This window comes from Ammospiza nelsoni, chromosome 4, assembly GCF_027579445.1.
Source record: "Ammospiza nelsoni isolate bAmmNel1 chromosome 4, bAmmNel1.pri, whole genome shotgun sequence".
NCBI classification, from domain to species: domain Eukaryota; kingdom Metazoa; phylum Chordata; class Aves; order Passeriformes; family Passerellidae; genus Ammospiza; species Ammospiza nelsoni.
The window spans coordinates 16,745,152-16,764,459 of record NC_080636.1 but is presented as its reverse complement, the minus strand read 5'-3'; the positions used below and the strand labels follow the sequence as shown (position 1 = coordinate 16,764,459).

General features: G+C 37.0%; 1 protein-coding gene across 6 annotated transcripts in view; it reads left to right on the top strand.

The window, feature by feature from the left end:
• STX18 (syntaxin 18) overlaps positions 1-19,308 on the top strand; it is a 59,292-nt gene that overhangs the window by 20,527 nt on the left and 19,457 nt on the right. For 4 of the 6 annotated variants that reach the window (XM_059470885.1, XM_059470888.1, XM_059470887.1 and 1 more), the window contains exon 2: positions 12,135-12,202. In XM_059470885.1, the coding sequence (XP_059326868.1) occupies positions 12,135-12,202 (68 nt within the window). Of the gene's footprint in view, positions 1-5,990; positions 6,017-12,134; positions 12,203-18,019; positions 18,167-19,308 lie in introns of those variants that run through there. The other 2 variants (XM_059470886.1, XM_059470890.1) reach the window with 2 other exon arrangements.

The following is a 19,308-nucleotide window of genomic DNA, read 5'->3' as shown; positions in this document are numbered from 1 at the left end:
GAGAAGGAGACCAGAAGCTCGTATCTCTTGAGGTTTTCAGAGTTTGTACTCTGGCTTATGAACAGTTACTAGAAACTTTTAAGCAGCTTAATTTTCTTTCTCTTGGTTTGGTAAAGTGTTTGTCATTGTATAATAGATGGAATAATTGAGTTCACAGTTTAGCTGTAAATAAGGCTGAACTTTATTCTTTTTTTCATTACTTTCCAGACATGATTTGATTATTTCCTATTGATATAGTCAAGGAAGGCTTACATGGTGACTTTCATACAGGTTATATAACCACCACAAGTGCCATAGAATAGTATACTGTGAAACATACAAGAATTAGAGAAATTACCTGTTAAACTGTATTTTTTTGATAAAGTTTCCTTCTGCTTTTACTTCAGTATTTTTCACAACTTTACATGGCTAAGACAGATGTTCCCACAGGAAACTATTTCAGTCTATTGTGATGTGAATTTTTTTCTAGATTTTGGGCTATGTTTTTTGTTTTGATTTTACATTGTAAAGTACATCAGTGTTTCCTCATGTGAACTTCTAGTTCTTTTCCTTGCTTTTTCAAAATACAAAACATGCTGTTGCTCTTTTAACTGATCTATAAATCCTGAATTAGTTTAACCTTGAATTACTTTATGTAGCACAATTGTTGTTGAGGGTCAGCATGCTAGAATATTTCAGGCAAACTTGTAAATACCTAGTCTATAGGAACCACTATTTCTGAACAATCTTTTAGCTATGCTGATATAAGAAAAGCTTTCCAGTTTATGCATTTTTGTTCTTCTCTGCTACTCCCAAACTTTTTATATGAGAAACTCATAAAATTTTTTGTGCTGTGTTCCTGTTGGCCTTGCAATGTCAAAGCTGTTTCTCATGATTGCTTTCATCATTGAAGATGTTTAATAGATTTATTTTAGCTTTTTAAATCTGAAAATCCTTAGCTTTTTTTTTTTAGTGATTGGCATTTATATCAAGTGAAATTAAAACTCAGATATCTGAATGCTTTGTTCAAATTGGTTAAATGAGTATGATTGAGTTGTAAGAAGTAGCCCATCAAGTAAAATCTTACAATTGCATACAAAGCTGTCTGTTGAATTAAAAAAACAGAAACCCAACTTTCATTTGCAATAGCACTGTTCTGATTTTCATTAAATAAATTATGTTTTACTCTATTTTGTTTAAACTCTAGATTAATTTCTATGGTTACAGCGGATATAAATCTCTTAGATTGCCTTTAAAAGGGATTGTTTATTCAAAACAGGACTGACAGTCTCTCCTCAAGAGAAGCTATTACTTAATTTTATTTTTCTAAGTTTAAATGCTTAAAAAATATTTGTAATGATACCCCAAAGGCATCATAAAAATGTAAAAATAATTATACTCTAAAATTACCAAAATTACAGGAAGTGGACATTTAAAAAATCTTTCTGAGATTCATGGCTGAGAAAAAGTGAGGCAGGAAAAGTGCCTTACTTCACAACTTGAAATCTTGTCAGGGATTTCACTTTCGGCGATTAAAACTAAATATTTGAATTGTCAGTATTACTCAGCTGTGAGAGAATAGCATTGATTTCCCTTTTAATTACAGCTAAAACTTTCTGCTCACAAATTCTGCAAGCGCTTTCTAGAGAGAAATTTTTATGTGACTATTTTTTTCAGGTAGAAATTATTTTCCCCATGGGGGGGGCATCTTTTTTATAGGCAAAACAGCTGGCAAATACCCATAGGCAGATGAAAACCAACATAAAAAGCATTTTGTGATGAGCAAATCCTGGGGTTCAGAGATACTTCTTTTGGATGCTTCATGTGTTATCTTGGGGGTGTAATGGTCATTTGGTAGTTAATGGAAATATGGAAGGACAACATGCTCTAAACGTTCTTCTCTTGTACTTTGGTCATGTCAGACGATTCTTGAGTGGGACCAAGATAAGATGTCTTTCTTCTGTGATGCTTTTATTCCCACTTGAGCTGTGATAAACTTCTAGCCCTTGCTGTAGAATTGAGAATCCGTCATGGTTTGCCTTCTAAGACATTCAGAAAGGGATAGGATGAAGGGAATTGGATAATACTTGGATTTCAGATTGACTGTTAGTATTCCTCTCTTTCCTCTCTCCAAGAGGTCCAAGAGCTATTAAAAGCATGATCCTTTTTTTTTTTTAAGGCTGTATTTTTACGCACCTCAGTGTACTGTTGTAAGAACTAATGGTGAAGAGTTGTTTTCCCCAGAGGTGGAGGAGTGGTGTTTTGTATGGTTCTATTTCCTAGGTGCTGTAACAAAGGAGTAGTGGCTTGCTCAGAAAAGGCAGTGAAGGAGAGCATTTGAAGTAGGGCAGAGGAGGAGATGTGTGTGCCTGATGGAGCAGCTCTGTCTGGGTTTCCTGAGGATGTGAATGCCTCTCTCAGTGCATCAGTCACTCTGCATCAACCATGGAAGGACTTAAGGCTACCAGGGCCCAGGAAGTTCTGCCATGTAGGGCAGAGGATCCAGCTCATAGAGTTTCCTGTTGCACGAGAAAAGGGGGCAGAAACGGCCCTTTGTCTTAATTTTTATGCTGATACCATAAAGCACTTGGATTAAAATCTTAATGTGTGCAGAATTGGCTTATTTCCAGTATATTTATTTTTTGCTTTTGTGCTTGAACTGTATATATGGTCTTTACATAAGGATTCATAAACATCTAATTTCTGACTGGGTGTTTTTCTTGGTGTTTTAGTGGGGGAGAAACTTATTTGGTATAAATGCTAGAGCAACCACTGAAGTAATGTTCAGTCTGTATAACAAATTAAGGAGTTGAAACATAGAAGTATTTTTGCACTAAGAATATTATTGTACAAATAATGAAAATCCAGGAAAATACTTGCCCCTCTGAATAATATTTGACAGGAGTTGTAGGATTTTGAGACAGAATAGGTGTTGTGTCGGTTCGTGCTCTGTATCACTATGGGTGTATGAGTGTAAGTACACCGAAAATGCGGGGCTCTCATGGGAAGGGCCTGGCGGAGGGGCTGCGGAGCCTGAGCAGGCTCGGCTCGGGCCGCGGCTTCAGGGAGCGCGGCCGCCGCGGCGGCTCGGCCTCAGCCCCGGGCTTGGTCCCGGGTTCGGCACCGGGTTCGGCACCAGCCCTGGGCTCGGCCCCTGTCCTGGACTCAGGCCCGGCCCCTGTCCCGGGCTCGGCACGGCACTGCATTCGCACTGGATTCGGCACCGGCCCTGGGCTAGGCCCCTGTCCCGGCCTCGGCCCCGGATTCGGCCCCAGTCCCTCTCCCGAGCTCGGCCTCGGCACTGGCCCCTGTCCCGCATGCGGCCCTGGCCCGGGTTCAGCCCCGGCCCCTGTCCCGAGCTCAGCCCCTGTCCCGGACATGGTCCCGGCCCCAGCCCTTGTCCCGGCCCCGGCTCCTGTCCCGAGCTCAGCCCCTGTCCCCGGGCTCAGCCCCTGTCCCCGGGCTCAGCCCCTGTCCCGGCCCCGGCTCCGGCTCCTGTCCCGAACTCGGCCCCTGTCCCCGGGCTCAGCCCCTGCCCTGGGTTCAGCTCCTGCGGTGCCCTGCAGTGTATTGCGGTGAAGCAGATTTCAGTCCCAAAGTGAAGTGCATGCACATAGAACTCTCTGAATTGCACTGCAAAAACCTTTCAGAAAATCAAAAGGTCTCATAATAATGGTCGGAAAGAGCAACCATTTATTACTGAGTATCTGTTAAATGAGACTGGACTTCTCTCTTTATATCATAGAACATCTTTCAGTCAAGAAAATGTAGTAATAAAATGAGCTCAGACTGAGAACAAGAGACAAGGAAAATATCTCTTACAGAAAGACTCAAGCTACGTTGAATGCAGTTACTGAAAGGTTGTAAATGGAGCATTTTCAACAGCAGTGGTAAAGGCCAATTATTGCAAATACGTATTTTGACCAATTTCCTTGTATCTCTCAACCAAAACATTCCCCACAATTGTGGTGGGATATATATTTTAGTCAATGAGGTTTTGGATGATTGTGTAAAAATACAAGTTAAAGAAAGTTAAGATTGGAGTTTGACAATAGACAAGAGAAAGGGAAATAGTAAGTTTTATTAAAATCAGATGTTGTGCTCTTTTTTTTGTTGCTGCTGATGATAAATGAAAACTAGTTATTAAAACCATTTAGCATGATGATACATTGTAGGAAGCCCACTGTTAATTTTTTTCAGGTCATTTCATGTTCCTATTGACTGTCAACAGACCATTTTCAGAATATCTAGATGTGCTTCTATATGTGATGGTGTCAAACCAGTGTGTTCCACAAGAGCTAAGGAAACAGTGCCAAAATTAACGCAGACCTCTATCTTAAAGTCTGTGTGTGTTGCATTTCTTTGGTTTAGAGTTGAAATTCAGTATTTGTAAGTAATTACCCTAAAAAATAAGACTTCTTTTTTCCCCTTCTGTTCACAGATATCCAAAGCACAAAGCATTAAAAACAGTTTTAAGGATATACAATATGTTCATGGATATTTTCCTTAAGCAACAAAAATTTAAAAAAAATCAGTGACTTCAAAGTAATTTTTCTGTACAGGTGGAGTTTGCTGTCAATACCATACACATTTTTAAAATACTTATCAGCCTTATTCCCAGATAGCACTCCAGTGAAACCTTCATTCAGTGATAATACTGGGTATTGTGGTCCGTGGGGAACTGGAGTTTTTGAGCACTTGGATCTCAATTTTGTTTGACTCTTATTAGAAGTGTCTTGAACAACACAAGTTAGCAGTTGTGTCACAGAATTGCAAGAAGAATTTTTTTCTTGATATATTTGACTGAATCTTACAGTAACTCTGGATTATTTTTATGAAAGGCACAGTAAGATGAAATATGAGACTTTTAGGCTGATAGTGAGTTATTGACTACCAAATCTACCATTGCAGGTAATTAACAATGAATAAAAAATAAAAATAATGAAATGCAGATCTAAAGTGCACTTTAGAGGCAAAGTATTTAAATGTAAACTGACAGTAGTATAAATCAATGAGACATTTTTTGAACCACAGATAGTATATATAAAAATATGTTAAGCAGGAACTAAAAAACCCCAAAATTAAAAAAAAAATATTTAGAGCAAACTGGGTTTTGTTTGTTTGTTTTAATGTACAAGACAGTGCTTTTTTCTTTTTTACTTTTTCCTTTTTTGACAGTTTGATATTAAACAAAATGAATTGTTTTCTACTCCAGACCAGGTATCAGGAAATTGGCTTTGCTTCTTACTGCAGTTTAAAGATTTCTTAATCGCTTTGTTAATGTGCACCAAATACTGCCTGTGGTATTCTGCAGACAGGTTTTAACTTCCAGTATTCCACAATGACTAATGAAATCTCCTGCAATGATTCCTACAATTTTGCTTTCCTTTTATATTAAAAATGTGTTGTTTTAAATTAGAAAAATAGGAATAATATTAAACATATTTAAAAAAAATTAAATTTTGTTCCATCTTTACCTTGAAGTTTCAAGTAGCCTCACTCTTCTTTTTCATGGCTTTTAATTCAATTAATTCAGTTTTGAATGTTCTTATCATATATGCTACACATTTTGTTAACATGACCCCCCCCATTCTTGGTTAATTCCTTTGCTTCAAATGCAAGGCTGCTAATAAAATGCAATAAGAAACGTTTCTGTGCCCGTTGCTGTAACATGTATGCTGATGTAAAGCAGGAACTGAACCAAGTCACAATTTTCCTGAGATTAGAGGTAGCCAGGCTGGCTGTCTCCCCGCTTCCAGCTCCGGGCCACCCCCTCGCCGCAGTTTAGATATTATTTGCTCTTTTGGGTCTCAGATTACGAGAGCAATTGATCTGCGTGACCTATTTTAGAAACTTTCACGTTTGCTGGGGAAACCTAAACCAAATGTATCCCCTCCAGAGACAAATGAGCTGCCCAGCGGCCGGGCTGACGCGTGGAGGCAGCCGGCGAGTCCCGGCCTCAATCCTGGGGGCACAGCTCCACCCCATGGCGCGCTGCGAACCCGCACCAACTCCTCAAAGAACAACCTTCACACGGGTAAATGTCATTTCATTGGTTTTATCGCTGTTACAGCTACTTCACTGTACCAGCGAATTATTTCATTTCCTCTTTTGAAGGTTCCAGTTCTGAAATGTTAAATCCAAATTACAGTACTTTAAAAGCAAAAATCTTGTCAGTTCTTGGCAGCATCCAGCAAGAGTCTGTGTTGATTCAAAGGGCTGACAGTGTTTTAAATATAACCTAGGTAAAATATAACCAGTGTGGAATCTAGCCCGTCCTGTGTTGGGTTTTAAAAAATTCATCTATCTAGCCAAAGGTAGTTTGCACTGAAAAAGTTCTTTATAGGAGTAATTTCTGCATCAAAACATTTCTAACTAGTTTTCAACTGTAATAGTTTAGATAAGAGCTAAAGGTCTTATTTAAAAAATTATTTAATATAAATTTTGCTTCCATTTATAGTATCTATTCTGTTTGGGTTTTCACTCCAGACTTCTGAAAGCACTTACCTTCATTACATGCACTAACCATGGAAAATTTCCTTTCCCTCTTTTTTTTTTTTTTCAATATGAATTAGACATTGGAAAAACAAGTTTATGTTCTTACAGTAATTACTGTATCTCCTCCTAGTACTGAAACTATTTCTTTTGGTAAAAATGTGCAGTTCCTGTTCATAAGCTGATGCCTTACTGAAATTCAGAATTTCTCTTGAAATAGGCAATGGGTTTGTTTGGCTTAACTATATGTTAGGAACTGAAAACGGGATAGGTGCCTAGATGCTAATATACTAATATTATACCAATCTTAAATTTTACACTTCTTGCCAAGGGGCTTGTAGAATATAGTCACCTTTTTATGAATCTGTAAATGGAATCTATTTAGGTAAGACATTGGAGATAATGTGTTTCAAACATATTGGAAAATTAAATGTAAAATTTTCTTCAAAGTTTTTCCCCCCCTGTTTTAAGGGATAATATAAGGGATAATATGGCACTGTAGTCAGCAGTGCTTGTTAGTGCTGCTGAATCAACAGTAAATAACCACTCTCACAAGTTCTGCAAAAGCCTTTCAATTATATTTTGGTTTTAAGTAATTTTTAAAGTTTCTTTTAACAAAGTACATCTTTTAAAAAATTCAGAGTGACAATACAGCGCAAAGTGTAACAGTCAATTTTATATGGTAGGAAATAGTTGGGCATTGTTGTGATGGAAGAGTAAATTTGATAAAACGCTATATTTGTTCAATGAAAATGACCATTCAGCATGCTTGAATTCTCTCTACAATATGTCACGGGAACCTACTCCAATCATTTTAATCGTAAACAATGCTGCTGCTTCTTGCAGTGGGTTAAACGCATGCAAATTGGACCCTACTGTTTCATGAGGGATCAGTTCTTTGTTGGAGTGGAAAGCAATGCCCTATGTATTGCTAAGAGACTGAAGGAAGCGTAGTCAGCGTCTTGTTCTAAAGCCTCTGCGTCTCATCAAGATGCTGCTTTGCAGGCAATGCTTTCCTGCTTATCTTTTTAAATAACTTAGCCTGCTCTGAAATCATTAGAAAAATCTCCAAACAGAGGAACATCTACCATTTCTAGTGCAGGCCCCAAGTATAAATAGAGCTATGCATGCCACCTGTGGTAGCAGATGGCAGCCATTCACAGCTTCCTTTTGTGTCAGACCTGCATTAGATGCAATAATTGCTTTTATGCTTTAATAAGAGTTGTTTAAAAAATCTGTATTGGCAACAAAACACAGATATATATGTTAAAGAGATAGTTTACTGTGGGGATCAAGTGCAAACTGGAACCTATAGTAACTTTTAAAAAGTTATGTTACAGGCTTTAATGTGAATTTATAGTGTTTTTCACTTGCATGATGTTGATGCTTTTGTTTGTCACATAGTGGCAAACTGCTGCTGCTTCACTGTAGAGAGTCAATTGAGTTTTCATGATTAGAACTACAGTTTGGAGTTTTTAAATAACTCCTGGAGTCCCCAGATTCAGTAACTGAGCTTAGGAGGTTATCATGTTGAATTTTTTAGGTTGTAATTAAATATACCTTATCCATTCATGGCAGATGCATCTTGTAGGAAGTTCCCTACTGGTGCTGTTTAGCTCCTGCCCTCCCTTGTGCTGGTCCAGGTATTTGTGGAGCTGAAATGAAAGAAACCAGTTATTTCCAGAAGAGTAATTTAAAAAAAAAAAAAATTTTAGTGTTTTGGGGTGTGATATTGAGCCTCAAGGAGTATGAGTGGGAATGGGAAGAGAAGAGGGAGAGCCTGGAGTTTCCTAAGTAGTCCTCATTGTTAGAAGGAACATAACCCACCATATTGTGGTAGTGCACAGAAGCTGAAGAGGATGCTTTTGCTGTAATGATATAACTGGTGCTCCAGTATTGTGAGAAAAGGTATTTTATTCCCTGATTCCCTTAGAAATGTCAGTTATCTGGAAATTCAGCAGTGTTCTTCCTTGTAAGATAGGTTTAGTTGTTATGTAGTGCAAGAGTGCTGCAACTATGAAGGGCTTTTCTCTAAGCCCTCCTGTCTCTGTGGGGATGCAGGGGGAGAAAGGAAGTAATTTCTTTATTTCAGGGTTGAAGGTTTCAGGTTATTTCTCTGCTCCAGACTTTGGGAGAAAAAGGAAGTGAATTTCCAGATGCAAAGAATGAGAACCATGACCAGGCCAATACTCAGATGTGTTTGTGCTTCTTCAAATTGCTCTCATCTATCCTTTTGACACCTATGTCAAGTGGTGGTGAAAATGTTTTGAAAACAGGCATGTAGAGCAAATTGGAAGTTGCAGTTATGATGGATGGGTAAATGGAGTGGAAGAATGGGTATGCTGAAATGCAAGTGGGATTTAAAACTCTACTAGATCTACTTGGAAGATTAATTAAGAGAAGATACAAAAATTTATCCCAGAGGTGGTGGAAAGCAGGGTGAGAAAGACTGCCCAAGAAAACTGTTGCAAGAAGGGAAGACTTTTTTTACAGAGATAAAGTTAGTTTTGGCCAAGTTCACAATGCGTTGCTACTGGTATTAAAAGCCCCCTAAGGTTAAAATATTCTTCAGCTGGTTTAATAAAAAGAAAATTAGCAGAAAGTGTGGATTTGTCATGCAATTGGAGTATAAATGAGGAATGGACTCTAGGCTAAATTAATAATGAAAAAAACATAGACCAGTGGAGTAAAAGCAAGATACATACTGGGATCTAGAAAAATTAGTAGGAAAAAAAAGGTTTTTCCAGCAGAAATAGTTACAAAGTAACCAACACCAGTGAATGCCTTTCTAGTCATTTGCATTGGAAATGGATGGATGCAAACTGGAACAAATGCAGAGGGAAGCTGTGAGTTCTGCAACTTCAGAACTGTTCTGTGAGAAGGAAATAAAAGCTTGGAGGTTATTTGTCTGGGCTACAAAAGTTAGAGATAGGTAGATAGGTAGATAGGTAGGTAGGTAGATAGATAGATAGATAGATAGATAGATAGATAGATAGATAGATAGATAGATAGATAGAATTACTGACAGCAAAATCAAACATGCATGCAGGGAAACAGAAATTTTAGGGAAAGGACCATTCTGAAGCAAGCAGAGATATATAGAAGTTGGTAATCAATAAACCTGGAAATTAGACAATAATTTGACAGTAAAAAGAGCAATAGGATTCTAGTAAAGACACTCAGTTGTAATAGGGAGAAGCTTTATTCCCTTTAGGCTGAAGCTTGCTGCCTTTGTAAAGAGTGTATGGTGGGCCTCTGATAACACCATATATAATTGCAAGTTGATGACCCTGGAGGTATCTTCAGGATTTTTCTTTGTATAATGTGGGATATTTTGTATCTACAAAAATTCGAGCATCATACAGAAAACCAATCAATTTTGTAAAATAAAATTAGCATTCCCTCCCTTTAATACTAGTGAGACCTTATTTTTAATTAAAAAAGTTAATTTTGTTCATATGGTTGTGACAAATTGAATTCAAAGCTGTGCCAGTCGTACATGGTAACAAAAGGAGAAAGAAATATCTGCCGTGCAGGATTGCAGAAGATGCTGTTAGAATTTGAGGGAAATGAAAACAAGAAGTCTCACTTCTGATGCAAATCTTGGGAACTAAGAGCTTGATGTGAGTATGGGCATAATGGTGTCATTCTAAATTCATGAAAATAGCTTTACAAATGAAGGAGAGGCAAAGTGGGGTCAGTGCAATTCAAACACGTGATGACAATTTTAGCCTAAATAGAATGCTCTTTGTGACTAGATGAATTAATTACTGTAAGACAGTGCTCTTGCTTGTCATTCTGATTCTTTCTGCTTGTTAATCACTCCTAAATTGTAACTATTGCAGTAATATGAAGATTTATTGCTTACAAAATTTTGCTTTTCTGTATTCTAGTTTAGTGTTTTCTCGTGTGTTAATGTAAATGTTTTGGAGCGTTTCTTATTTTACATTTGTTTTGTCCTCTGTAGTACTTTCTTTCTGCCTATTAAGTATGATTGTTCCACTGGAACACTGTATAACTGTTTTAGATGTTTTGTTTTCATAGTCAAACTTGACTTATATATTGAGCAAATTTGATGACATACCAAGTCTGAGCTGAGAAAGAGATTACTGTACAAATAATAAGTGGTAATGAGAAGGAATCTGTAGAATGGTTTATTTTACTCTTTGTGCCTCATTGGTCTTGTAACAATTGCAGTATTTCCTTCTTGCTGTGTATAATGGTGCTAACACACTTTGGGAAACTCCTGAAGGTACTGACAGAACTCAGTTTGCTATGAATGGGATGACATTTCCTGTGATAATCGCACAAAAAACTTGAGACATGAAAACTAGGAAAATCCTTTTCCAATATGATGAATTATAGTAAAAATGAAACAGAGCAAATAATAATAATAGGGAAATGGAGGCTTATTTATTTGCACAAGGAAATACTTATCTTGAGTTGTACAAATTACTGTGGTCTTACAAAGTACATTTTTTCCTTGCACTTTTTTTCAAAGAGCTGCTTTTGAAGAAAAATAATTGGGGGAATTAATCTTCTATTTATCCAAACTACTCTGTGTTCTTTCTCCGTGGTTTTTCTGTTTGTTTAATTGCAAAGATCATTTGCATGAAAATGGGATTTTAAGACTAGAGCAGTTGATGATACTTTTCCCCAGATACATGGAGTAAACTTTATTTATTGTAAATGAAAACAACTTTTGTTTTGTAAAATGCCTTCCATGCTTTGTTTACACTGAATTATTAACTAATATTTGAGAATATAGTTTTAAAAGTTGCCTCGGAAAATATATACTGCTAATGTATAGAATTCTCTTCCCTTTTCCCACCCTCCATCATGTCTTCTCATTTCTCTGGTGAATTAAGCTACACTTCTGTAGTTCCTCCATTCTCTAAAATAAGCAGCATCTTATGCTACACCAAATCTTTTCAATTAGACTGAAGTTTTCAAAAGTTGTTTCAGTTTGTTTTTTTTTTTTTTGTGGCTTTCCAAAAGATCTTTGTAAAGATTTCTTAAAAAAGAAAATAAATAAAAAGTTATCCAGAGTGAGGTGGAAATTCAGAAATGGAAATTAGATTGAGATGTATGATCTGGCAAAGCTTACTAATGATTATCAGGTAGTAGAGAAACCACTTTAGTTTGGGCACAAACTGGTCACTGTATTAGGGCAAAAGTAGAAGGGAGGGTCAGTACCTTGCCATACAAGTTTTGATAGCTGGACTTGAACATGTATATCTGATCAGTAAAGAGCTGAAAATTTCTTGTGTGGTCTTCCAAAATGAATTCATTTCCAAACTGTACATTAAATTATGGAATAATTAAATTCTGGATTGAAAATTTAGATAATGTTCTATGTTACCATGTTTAATATTTTTAATGTTTAATATTGTAGTTACAGTTACTTCATATAATTTAGCTCATTTTCTTTGGGAAGAAGAAATGTATTTTTACTGCTGCTCTCCAAGCTAGACCTTTGTACAACAAATTTTTTTTAGATTATTTTTATGCTTGGAAAATGTGAAAATTCTAGTATAAAAGAGTAAATTTTATTATTCTATTTAGTTGTAGAATAAGAAATTTATGAATTCATGTTTGAAGTGTGAATACTGAACTTCAAATATAAAATCATCTGAAATTTATGATTTCTGTTCATTTAGATTTCTCATATTGGAAAGCTGAAAGATTTTCTTCTACAACACAGAAAGGATTATATTAATGCTTACAGGTAAGTTTGCACTGTATTTAAATGGGTTTATCTAATATTTATTTATTTATTTATCTTAATGCTTATAAAGTGAACAGATTTAAAGCCTATAGGCATAATGACTAAAGCCAAATCAGAGATTGTTATTAATTGGCTTGCTGTAAACCACTACAAGATGGAAGAATAGTGCTGTCACAAGAAAATAGGGCACCTGAATAAAATGAGGCTCAGAATTTGAAGATTATTCAAAACTGCTGTATCTGTTTGCTTGTTGGTACCTTTAGTAGTAGGATTTTCAGAAAATTAAAATACAAATTTACGAGTTTGTAAGAAAAACATAGTATCTTTTGGACTGCAGGTACTAAGTCAAGTGATCATAAGATCTAAATGTTAGTGCAGCCTGTATTTTGGTTAACTGAGTACAAATCATTGTAGCATTTGAGAAATGTAACATTTGCTTTGTTGTGATACTTTGTTACATACAAACCAGGTGAATCAGCCCTGACTGTATTCCAGTTCAGACTAAAGCTGAGCTGTTGCTTCTATCAAAGTAGATAAAATGCAGCCTGAAATCACTTTGGGTTAAAAGCTTCCTAGATAGCCAATAGAAGTGCTATCCAGACAGATATGCTTCCCCAGGGAAAGACAATAAGAATAGTTGAGCCATCTGCTGTTCCTTAGGCTCAGTCCATACAGGAGGAGCAGTTTTTGTGAGAAACTCTAATCCTGAAAGTGAAAGGGTCTGTCACAGTAACAGCAGTACTACCTCATCAGTGGAGTCAAAGTGTGTTCTCAGTAAGTTATCAGTAGACATCTGGCACCCTTTTTTGTCTTCACAAGAGTTTAAAAGCTGTATTTTGTTATTTTAAGAACAAAACAAAAAAGGAAGATGCCCTTTTTTATAGAGTGACAGGCTGTGGGAGCTGTTCAGTCAGTGCTGGTGAAAATGCTGCTCAGGGTGTGCGCAGTTCTGTGTGTGAGGTGGGTCAGGGATGCTCTCTCCAAGGAGCAAGCAGAAGTAGTGCTCAGCTCCATGTTATGACTGGCTCCCTGCATTTCAGTGCCTGTAGGAATAGGGCATGAGCAACACTAGGTGGAGCCAGCAATTTAATACTGACAAAACTGAATGTGCATGCAGAGGTTGAGAAACTGCAAATAATTCCTGTAGGAGCAGTCAGTAGTGGTTAAATTTTGGATGTTATTTGTATTTTATTAACTATAGTGTGCATGAAATGGAAGTGGTTACAGTAAAAATGTGTCCAGATTATTTTGATTTCCCGAAGTTTTTAATGTTCTTTTTGTAAACAAGTTGTAACAAGTTATGGTAATTCTCAGTGCTTTCCACCTTCCTCTCCCCTCACCCAAGCCTTCATTAAGGAGAGGAAAGAAGTGTCATTTACTTTATTAAATCATAAAATAATCCTGCAGATCTCACCTGTGATTGCAGTTGATTCTGTTCTTAGTGGCCAAACTTAAATTGCTTATGTTTAGTTTGACATAAAAATGTCAAATTCCATACTAGATTACTTGTGCTGTTCTACTTCATGGATACAAAGAGCATCATAGCATCCATGCTATCAGCCTTGCAGTCTTAGCAAATGCCTCACTCAGTCAAGACTGCAGTTTTAACAACTCTTCAATACTCAAGTAATGGGGGCAGTTTTGGAACAATTTAATACTGAAAGTCTGTGCTGAAATGTATGTAGGACATGTCAAATTTCATGAAAAAAAGTGCTACTCTGTATTTTGTCAGTCCTGCTGTTTTTTTTCCCAACTACAGCACAATGTGTTGATGAAATTGAGCTTTTGAGTTACCAAGTTGTATTATTGTGTGCTTTTTAAAATTTCTTCATTATGTGTTAAGATCAGGTTCTTGATTGCTTCTTTGACCTTGCTTTTGAAGACTATGAATTCTTTAGTAATAGAGTTTTTATTTTTGGCATACATGAAATATCCTGCTACAGGTGGTATGTCTTTAATTCATTTTTAGAGGAAAATTTTTAGCAATGATAAAGTCAGTTAGAAGAGTGGTTATTTGAAACCTGGCCTATTTTATCAAACTTTAACTACTTAACTGAAATACCTAAAGTGACTTAGTAATTGCTTATTCATTTTCTTTCTTCTTGATTTGGCTATTACCTATAAAATATCTAAGTGGTAAAACACAAGAAATTCTTGATGTAGTGATCTAAGCTTGCTGGCTTACAGGCCACTGCACCTTTATCCTCTCCTGTTTATTAGGATTTATTTCCTTTCTCTTACATGTAGGGTTTTTGCCTTCTGTGATAAGGAATTTTTTGTCGTTGTTTTAACCCCAGCTGGCAGCTCAGCCCTACAGAGCCACTCACTCAGTGCCACCATAGTGGGACTGGAGAGAGAATCAGAAGAGTAAAAGTGAGAAAACTCAGGATTTGAGATAAAGGCAGTTTAATAGTGAAAGAAAAAGCCACTTACCCAAGCAAAGCAAAGCAAGGAATTTATTCACCATGGGCAGGCAGGTGTTCAGCCATCCCCAGGAAAGCAGGGCTCCATCACATGTAGCAGTGTCTTGGGAAGACAAATGCCATCACTCCCAGTGTCCCCTCTCCTTGCTCTTTTCTTTCCCCAGCTGTGTGTGCTGTGCATGAAGCATATGATCTGGAATACCATATGGTCTGGAATATCCCTGTGGTCAGTTGGAGTCAGCTGCCCTGGATGTGTCCCCTCCCAGTTCCTTGTGCACCCACAGCTCCTCACTGGGAAGGTGGGAGGCAGAGCAGGAAAGGCCTTGGCTCTGTGTAAGCACTGCCCAGCAATAACAAAAACATCCCTGAGTTATCAGCACTGTTTCCATCACAAATCCAAAACACAAACCCTGTACTTGCTGCTGGGAAGAAAATTCATTCTATCCCAAGCAAAACCAGTGCACACATGTTGATCACTCTTCCTGGAAACGTGGAGGCAGGGATTCTTGAGTCCTGAAGTTGTTAACAAGATGTGGGCGCTTTTTCATTTTTTCTTGTTGAGCAATAACTCCTTTCAGATGAGGATTTCAGATGAGGTCCCATTTCTAGTATATTGACTGCTATACATTCTGCATTGTTCCTCTCAGTCCATTTGCTACAATGCTTTCCTATGCTGCTTTTTACACTGTGCTAGGAGAATCCCATCTTCAGTCTTTGGTAACTTGTCTGATGTCTCATCTGTGAACAACTTAACTTGTGCCTTTGCTTTTCATCACGAGCTCCTTCATGTTTTTGATCACTGAACCACCAAGACAACTCATATGTTTATGCAAAATGTACTTCAAGGAACTAGCTGTAGTGCCCTAACACCTGGAAATTTGAAATAATCCTCTTGGGATTCCTTCACAGCCTTCAGTTTCTCTGAAGGATCTTTCAAGGTTTAGGCAGTTTCAGGGACCAGTAATTATTCCTAGTGTTTTAATAAGACACTGGAAAGGAATTGAGAGAATTCTAGATTTTTTTTTTTTCCACAGAACACCTCATACTTAAAAGAAAAATACTTGAGAGAAGAGCTTTCCATCTGGGATTATTAGACATCTAATTAATTGTGTTTTGCAACTGCAGAGATACTTATGCAGTTGATCAGTGTAGTGTAGATGACTTCTGAATAGAAATGTCACTTTTTCCACCAGAAAGGCTGCATGGGTGGCTTTTGATATCTCTTCATTACATGCTTCTGTAGTCCTTTTGTGCAGTTAAGTGTTTGAACATTTGTTAATTGCAAATAATACACCTGGAAAAATTATTAACAAATTATCTTTCTGTCTTAAAAAATAATGTTAGTGCCCAGTAATTATGCCTCCTGCCCTAGCATTTATCTGCCTTTAGGAGTTCTCTGTCTCAAGGCAATAAATCAGTTACATCATTTGCCACTTAGTAAAAAATCATTGAATGCTTACACAGTGTTTTGTGGAGAGTGTTTCCTTGTATTTAACAATAAAAGAAGTAACCATTAAAGGACTCTAAAAATAGTGTTTTACTGACTCCTGTACAATGCCAGGCTGCATTCTTTTCTTGACTTAGTCACATTTTTACAACAAGTAAGGCTTCTTTTGTTGCATTGAAGTAGTAAAACATGTAGATGGTCTGTAAATACTTTCTTTCTGGAGGAGTATATTTTTCTGTTCTCTGGGGTATTCTCTTCAAATTATTTATATATATATATATATTTAAATTACATTAAATTCATATATCACATTTCAGAAATAGTAATTTTTCATAGTAGCACTCTGGAATATCCCAGCAATATTTTACAAAACTGTAGCTGCTAATTCAGGTATGCCTGTATTGCCTATTCTGGTAGCTGAGGCTTCCACAGAGAATTAAAAAAAACTATGTAAAAAATGTTGTGGAATGTTTTGTCATTTGAATCAAGGACCTTTTAGCTTGGATTTATGTCAAACAGCATTTGGATGGAAAAAGGCAGTAGATGAAAATGCATAAAACTTAATTAAGTAAGAAATCAAACGATTTAAAATATAGTAGATGCCCAAAGGGAAGAATGTGACTGCTGCATTTGCAGCTAAGCTTATCCATACTTGTCTGGGCACTTAGCACATGGCTAGCATTTCTGTATGGATTTGCTAGCCAATATCTGCAAGTGGTAAGTTGGGCAAATCTCCACTATTTTACAACTGATTTGTTTCTGCTTATTGCTTCTCTCTCTTTTGTTATACACTGTTGGAGGAAAATCAAATTTTTCTTCTTGATATGTTACCTTTGTTGGATTAGTAAGCAGAAGATATTTTATGTAGCAGCAGAATTCCTAATTCCAAAAGCTGATGTAACATCAGCTTTGCTTCCTTGTGCTTTGACAGCAAAATAGAATCACAGAAATGTTAGGCTGGAAGTACTATAGCTGAAACACCCAAAAAAAGAATGACTAGTGTTTTGCTTGCTTCAAAATATTTCTTTCAGTGAAGATTTCATATTCTTATTCTGCTTTTTCCTGTTTCCATATCTATGTTATTAGAATAATGTGTCCCATTGTAATGATGACTTTTTATGCAACAGTATGTTGTTGTGTTTGGTTTATGATCCAGTATGATCCCAGATGACTTTCTGAAGAACTGTTCCCTAATCAGTTATTCCCCATTCTCTGTGGGTTCAGATAGTTGTTCTTGCTGTAGCAAAGAGCTTCTGACCATTCCTTATTCAAATTCTTCGTGTCATTTCTCCAGGCAATATTGTTTTGAATTGAAGTCTTGATGTCTTTATACAGTTTTAATTTGCTTAACTTTATGCCTCTGAAAGGTTAGTAAGTATATATTCCATTCTGCTGAATTGTTAATGAAAGTATTAAATAGCATCAGATTCAGGACAAAATCCTGTGAAACACAACTCAGTGTTTCCTTCTGTTTTGGTGTGTAACCACCCCCAAGTTCAACTTTGCAGTTTCACATTCATATGGTGGTTATTTCTTCTAACTCATCTATTCTTCTAACTCATTTATTCATTGGTCAGAATGTTATGTGAGATAATAACAAGAGCCACACCAAAATATAGCAGTGATTGCTTTTCATCCATCCATAAGACCTGTGACTGTATCCCAGCAGTAAATTATACTGCCTGTGATGTACTACTGATACATCTTGGATGCTGTTAATCTTTTTGTTCTTTCCTAAGTGCTTAAATATTACTTATTTATTCCTGTGCTTTTCTAGACTGAGTGGTCTACAAGTCTTCTGCACTTCATTTTTGTCCCTTTAACCCTATTTTCAAAGATAGTTACTGACCTTTGTCTTTTTATCAATGTGTCATTTGCCTATTCTCTCCTAGTTCTTGGCAGTGAGGATCCATCTTGTCATTTGATGCATTTCCCATTTTGTTCCAGGGCTGGCTCTCCTGTCTCTGCACACTGTATGAATGTGCACACACCCTGGGCTTGTTTGGAAGTTGGTTAGTTTGTTCCAGAGCACAGCTTTGTCACACAGATAGGATGGATATGCACTTCTACTACCAGGAGCCACTGCACCTTCAGGTACACTTGTGCTATGACCTGGTTCATGTAGCTCTCTCTCTCACACAGTTCACTCAGCAGCCTGTTCACTAATACACTATCTGACACTTGCTATTGCTGATGATAATATCAGCAAAGAATTGTGATCTTTTTAAAATGACTGAGGTATTAAATTTGGCCCAGATGCAGTAAGCTAAAAGAAGTAGTAACTACAGCTTTCAAGTGATATTCATGATGAAAAGTTAGTGCCAAAAAAACCCAAAACAAAGCAATAAACACCTAGAATTAATTCATGCTCTGCATATAATTTTATTTCTCTGTTGAGTAACAAGCCAGGGCAACATTCTTAAAGTGTTTCTTATAGTAGTGTTTGCAGAGCAATCTCTTGTTATCACTGGCATCCCTTCCCAACTGAGTCTCATCCTGCACTTGATCCTTTTCTGAGTCTGTCCCTGCATGCTGTGCTCCCTTAGACTTGTCAATAGAAATCACAACTAATTTGCACTTCGTATTCTGATCTTTCTGTTTGAGCTCAACAAAGCTCCATTGATCTCTCACTGAATTAATTGCCTACTCTTCCTTTTTATCAAGGACAGAGTTGCAAATTATAATGTAATTTCTGTATGAAAACTACTAGTTCATTTGAATTCTTTGCCTTTTTAAGTTTGCATTTTCTCTGCAATTTGACGTGCTAGTTTTTCTAGACTGGTGAAATCTGCCTACTTGATGGTCACTGTCTTCACTGTACTCTTCATTCACAGTTAAAAATCACAAATAAAGTGAGTTGCCTTGTAGCCCAAGTTTCTTATGAAGTTTTCTCATATTGGCAAGGATGACAATCCAGAGGATCTTATTTTCCTCCTTTCTCCATTCATTTTCTGTGCATATCTCGCTAATTATTCTGATTGCTTCTAAAAAAACCTGATTTGCTTGGCCCTTCTTGATTTAGTAATGGAGCCGTCCACTGCTGAGATACTGCCAGTGCACTTCTGAGCATGCATTTGAATCTCTGGCCTACAAGACACAGCTGGATTTTTTTTCTGTTCTGTTGGTTTTTGTTTGATGTTTTTCTGTGGTTTTGGTTTTCTTTGGCCTGTTTTATTTTAATGAGCGGTTCCTCTTCCGGTAGAGGATGGTGATTAAATGGATTTTCAGTATAATCT